Source organism: Sinocyclocheilus anshuiensis, unplaced genomic scaffold (genome assembly GCF_001515605.1).
Source record: "Sinocyclocheilus anshuiensis isolate Anshui unplaced genomic scaffold, SAMN03320099.WGS_v1.1 scaffold687, whole genome shotgun sequence".
NCBI classification, from domain to species: Eukaryota; Metazoa; Chordata; class Actinopteri; order Cypriniformes; family Cyprinidae; genus Sinocyclocheilus; species Sinocyclocheilus anshuiensis.
In genome coordinates, this window is record NW_015551096.1 from 562,783 (window position 1) to 568,494 (window position 5,712).

The window sequence follows — 5,712 nt, forward strand, 5'->3', positions numbered from 1 at the left end:
TAATAAAAATGCCTATAAAATTTAAATTACTACAACCAAAATGGAAATAAAATTTCATAAAAATTAAACACTTTTTAAAAATAAAAACTAAATACAAAAAATACACAACAAAATGACTAAAACTTTAACTAAGATGAAAGTGAAAAATATAAAAACAAATATAATATAAAATATAAATTCTAAATATTATTAAATATAAAGATGGTATAGAAATTAGACTAAAATAACACGTGTCCACTGCAGTTCAATAAAACCTGATTTTGTAAAAATAATAAATAAAAATAAAAAATGATAAATAAATAAAATAACTTTGCAATTTAAATAATAAAAATACATCTTAAACAATGGTCCCTGTTTTTTTTGTCAGTTTGAGTGCTTGAAATTAACATTTCTCTAAATAGATATCTTCAAAAATGTCCCGTCAAGATTTCACAGAGTTTTATTTAATTTAATTTTATTGTTTTTGTTTGTTTGTTTTTTTGTCAATTATCTGTAAATGTTGGAGACATCCGTCATGTCTGGACCGTGAGGCTGTATATTATTGTCTAGATAGAGCGCTCACAGCAACAGATTTCCAGTAAATATTATATGCTGTAGCCGAGGAACTGAGTGTGACCCCTGACCCCTGCATTCTTACTTGATGTTGTCTAATCGGCTGGAGTCTGGCTTCAGCACAGTGGAGTGCCGCAGCATGCGGTGGATGGTGATGACCAGCACTGCCAGGTTCAGCTACACACAAGAGGTCAAAGGTCAGACAGGCTCTTAAGAGAGCAGAAAACACTCAGAAGATGCTCATTCCAGCAAGTGGCCTCCATGTATCCACTCACAAATAAAGTTATTTTGCATTTTAATCCAATTTTGTGTAAACATGTCAGTCTGGTCAAATAATGAGTCAAAACATTCAACCTGGAAACAGAGGGTCTCGTTGAGCACATTGCATTGTGATATATGCTATAGTACTCAAAGTGTGTTCTGCTTGTATGTATATAATAGCTGCATACACTTAAAAATATTTTTTTAATTAAAATAAAAATGTTTTGATTGTAAATAAATAAACATTATTATTTTTTTAAATCTAAATATTATAACAATTTTTCATGTGCATACATGTGTAAATATGTGCTAAGGTTTGTCAGTCTGGTCAAATAAAAGGATAAGACATTTATCATAATGGAAACGGAACTTAGAATAGTACTTAAAACAGTTATAATAACTCAAAGAAATAAATATTAGTGTATTAAAATAAGCATACATTTGAAATATAAATTACAAATATTTTAATTACACACAGAGAGACAGAGAGAGAGAAACTAACAGAAAGGTGATGTATTTGAAATTGATGCATTGATTTATATAAACCAATGCATTAAAATGACTCCTACCAGGATAACGAGGGAGGCGGGGCCAATAAACGTCCAGATGAAGTAGTTATCCACCCTCAGCCAGCAACTGCACAACACAAGAGAGAGAAATTACACACGCAAACACACCGATGTCAGGACTTGCGAGTCCTGCAGATGGAAACACACTCACGCTTTGGGTCCTCCGTAGCTCCTGTAGTCGATGGCAGTGGAAATGGCCACCACCAGTGTGGGGAAGCCGTACGCGGAGAGGTAGTAGTACTTACGACGAGACGTCTCACTTTCAAACACCTCCACCATCAGCACGTACAGCTGCACCGTCTCCATGCAGAGCCAGCAGAACACTGACAGCAGGAAGAAGTGCAGCAGACCGGCCAGAACCGGACACACCACCTGCACACACACACACCTGACGCATGAACACTTCACTGCTGAGCTGATCTGGTGTAGCCTGGTTTACTCTAATGTGATCTGATGTCGTCTGGTTTAGTCTGATAAAGTCTTGTTTGCTCTGATGTGGTCTGGTTTAGGTGAATGCGGTCTGATGTAGCCTGGTTTACTCTAATGTAATCTGATGTGGTCTGGTTTAGTCTGATAAAGTCTTGTTAGGACAGATGTGTGTCTAGTTCAGTCTAATGTGGTCTGGTGTAGCCTGGTTTACTCTAATGTAATATGATGTGGTCTGGTTTAGTCTGATAAAATCTTGTTAGGACAGATGTGTGTCTGGTTCAGTCTAATGTGGTCTGGTGTAGCCTGGTTTAGTCTGATAAAATCTTGTTAGGACCGATGTGTGTCTGGTTTACTCTAATGTGATCTGGTGTGGTCTGGTTTAGTCTGATAAAGTCTTGTTAGGATCGATGTGTGTCTAGTTCAGTCTAATGTGGTCTGGTGTAGCCTGGTTTACTCTAATGTAATATGATGTGGTCTGGTTTAGTCTGATAAAGTCTTGTTAGGACAGATGTGTGTCTAGTTCAGTCTAATGTGGTCTGGTGTAGCCTGGTTTACTCTAATGTAATATGATGTGGTCTGGTTTAGTCTGATAAAATCTTGTTAGGACAGATGTGTGTCTGGTTCAGTCTAATGTGGTCTGGTCTTACGACAAGACGTCTCACTTTCAAACACCTCCACCATCAGCACGTACAGCTGCACCGTCTCCATGCAGAGCCAGCAGAACACTGACAGCAGGAAGAAGTGCAGCAGACCGGCCAGAACCGGACACACCACCTGCACACACACACACCTGACGCATGAACACTTCACTGCTGAGCTGATCTGGTGTAGCCTGGTTTACTCTAATGTGATCTGATGTCGTCTGGTTTAGTCTGATAAAGTCTTGTTTGCTCTGATGTGGTCTGGTTTAGGTGAATGCGGTCTGATGTAGCCTGGTTTACTCTAATGTAATCTGATGTGGTCTGGTTTAGTCTGATAAAATCTTGTTAGGACCGATGTGTGTCTGGTTTACTCTAATGTGATCTGGTGTGGTCTGATTTAGTCTGATAAAGTCTTGCTGGGAACGATGTGTGTCTGGTGTAGTCTTATGTGATCTGGTGTGGTCTGGTTTAGTCTGATAAAGTCTTGTTAGGACCGATGTGTGTCTGGTTTACTCTAATGTGATCTGGTGTGGTCTGGTTTAGTCTGATAAAATCTTGTAAGGACCGATGTGTGTCTGGTTTACGCTAATGTGATCTGGTGTGGTCTGATTTCGTCTGATAAAGTCTTGTTGGGAACGATGTGTGTCTGGTTTAGTCTTATGTGATCTGGTGTGGTCTGGTTTAGTCTGATAAAGTCTTGTTGGGACCGATGTGTGTCTAGTTCAGTCTAATGTGGTCTGGTGTAGCCTGGTTTACTCTAATGTAATCTGATGTGGTCTGGTTTAGTCTGATAAAATCTTGTTAGGACCGATGTGTGTCTGGTTTACTCTAATGTGATCTGGTGTGGTCTGGTTTAGTCTGATAAAGTCTTGTTAGGACAGATGTGTGTCTAGTTCAGTCTAATGTGGTCTGGTGTAGCCTGGTTTACTCTAATGTAATCTGATGTGGTCTGGTTTAGTCTGATAAAATCTTGTTAGGACCGATGTGTGTCTGGTTTACTCTAATGTAATCTGATGTGTGTCTGGTTTAGTCTAATGTGGTCTGGTGTAGGCTGATTTACTCTAATGTGATCTGTTGTGGTCTGGTTTAGTCCGATAAAGTCTTGTTAGGTCTGATATGGTCTGCTTTAGGTGAATGCAGTCTGACGTAGCCTGGTTTACTCTAATGTGACCTGGTGTGGTCTGGTTTAGTCTGATAAAGTCTTGTTAGGGCCTATGTGTGTCTAGTTCAGTCTAATGTGGTCTGGTGTAGCCTGGTTTACTCTAATGTGGTCTGGTTTAGTCCGATAAAGTCTTGTTTGCTCTGATGTGTGTCTGGTTTACTCTAATGTGGTCTGGTGTGGTCTGATTTAGGTTGATTGTTTGGTCTGATGAGGTTTGGTTTAGTCTGATTAGTCTTTTTAGGACCGATGTATGTCTGGTTTAGTCTAATGTGGTCTGATTTAGTCTGATAAAATCTTGTTAGGTCTGATATGGTCTGGTTTAGTCTAATGTGGTCTGATGTAGCCTGGTTTACTCTAATGTGATCTGACGTGGTCTGGTTTAGGTTGATTGTTTGGTCTGATGAGGTTTGGTTTAGTCTAATTTGTCTTGTTTGGTCTGATGCGAGTCTGGTTTTGTTTGACGTGGTCTTGAGTAGAGTGCTGTACTCTAATGTGATCTGGTGTGGTCTGGTTGGTCTGATGAGGTTTGGTTTAATCTAATGTGTTCTGTTAAGGTCTGGTCCTCGTGAACTCACGGTATAGTGTGTCTTATCCATGCCGATGAGGAAGAGGAGTTGTGAGATGAAGAGTGTGAGGCACAGGTTCTTGTGGATGGTGGTGCGGTCGCTCTGAAGGCCTTGTAGGCAGCAGAAGGTGGAGATACACAGAGCCAGACACACCAGAGAGATCACCATCCCCACCCATGTGATGACGAACAGGATCAGACCCTGAACGCCGCCGGGATACTGGCACCGAGAGAACAACAGAGCATGAATGACTGACACATGCGGCGTGTGAAGGGTTAAGTTCCTGTGTGAGTGTTTGAGACTCACGGCGGGCTGCTGGTGGCTCATGAGCACGGCGAAGTTGGTGAGATGCGAGCAGGCACAGGTGGTGTGCGTGTTGTTGCTGTGCAGACGTCTGCAGCCCTGTGACGACCACTGACCCGTCATCGAGCGCTCAGAGTAATTCCAGAACGAACAATTGGGATTGAAGTGATTCTCCAGCTGTCAAAACACACAGACGCCCGTGAGCGGTTTATAAGAGTGTGTTTGTGTCTCTCACAAACTCATATGTCTGAGAGCACATGAGAAAATGTTTTTTTATTTTTTATTTATTCATTTGTTTTGAATAAATGAGAATGTATTTGGTGTGTCTTTAGCAGCACTGGCGCTTCATAAACTAAACCGGATGATCATGTTCTCCAGACGGATCTGAGATGATAAAAGAATATTTAAGTCACATGACCAATGACACTCATTTAATCTGATGCCACATTAGTCACACATTACTGTGAAATAATACATTGGATATATTAAATATTATGATATAGTTGCAGTGTGTGTGTTGCAGTGTGTGTGTGTGTGTGTGTGTGTGAGTGAGTGTGTGTGCGCGTGTGTGTTGCGGTGTGTGTGTGTGTGTGAGTGAGTGTGTGTGTGCGTGTGTGTTGCAGTATGTGTTAGCACCTGCAGGTGTCTCAGCGTGAACTCTACAGGATCGGTCAGAAACACGCGGCTGGACTCTTTGTTCATGGAGGCAGAGATGATGTGGGAGTTGACGGCTAGACTGTGTCCTCCAGACTCGCCGTGCATCTTCACCGTGGCGTTTTGAGTGGAGAGGAACGAGCCCAGGTTCTTATAGAGCGTGAAAACCACCTTCACCTGACCTGATGGAGCCACACACACACACGGTCAGATCTACACAACACGTTCAGCTGCGATCAATACGGCCGATCTCACACACACGTGCGTCACCACGGCAACAGCCACAGGAGCCGGTGACCATGGGGACTGTTGCCATGGCAACGCCGAGCGAACCGGCCTGGATACTTGTGGTGCAGTGAAACCTAGTGAAGAGTGTGAGTCTGAGAAAGACTGAGACAGACAGACGGAGAGAGAGAGAGAGAGAGAGAGACTGACCGTTGCGGCTGTACTGTTTGATGGTAGATGACGACACCTGGATGGTGCTGTCGCTGTCATACGAGTTCGGGAAGAACAGATCCTTCAGCTCCATCTCTGTGTTGAGCACATACACCTCCAGATCTGAAAACACACACACA

The 5,712-nt window shown here is 42.1% G+C and overlaps 1 protein-coding gene across 1 annotated transcript in view; it reads right to left on the bottom strand.

Moving 5' to 3' along the window:
- Positions 1-633: 633 nt before the first annotated feature.
- Positions 634-5,712, bottom strand: part of LOC107662697 (adhesion G protein-coupled receptor L1-like) — a 20,240-nt gene continuing 15,161 nt past the window's right edge. The window contains exons 15-21 of the mRNA XM_016452771.1: positions 5,573-5,695; positions 5,120-5,319; positions 4,487-4,660; positions 4,190-4,399; positions 1,534-1,754; positions 1,383-1,449; positions 634-729 (exon numbers count right to left, since the gene is read on the bottom strand). Of these exons, the coding sequence (XP_016308257.1) occupies positions 634-729; positions 1,383-1,449; positions 1,534-1,754; positions 4,190-4,399; positions 4,487-4,660; positions 5,120-5,319; positions 5,573-5,695 (1,091 nt within the window). The remainder of the gene's footprint in view (positions 730-1,382; positions 1,450-1,533; positions 1,755-4,189; positions 4,400-4,486; positions 4,661-5,119; positions 5,320-5,572; positions 5,696-5,712) is intronic.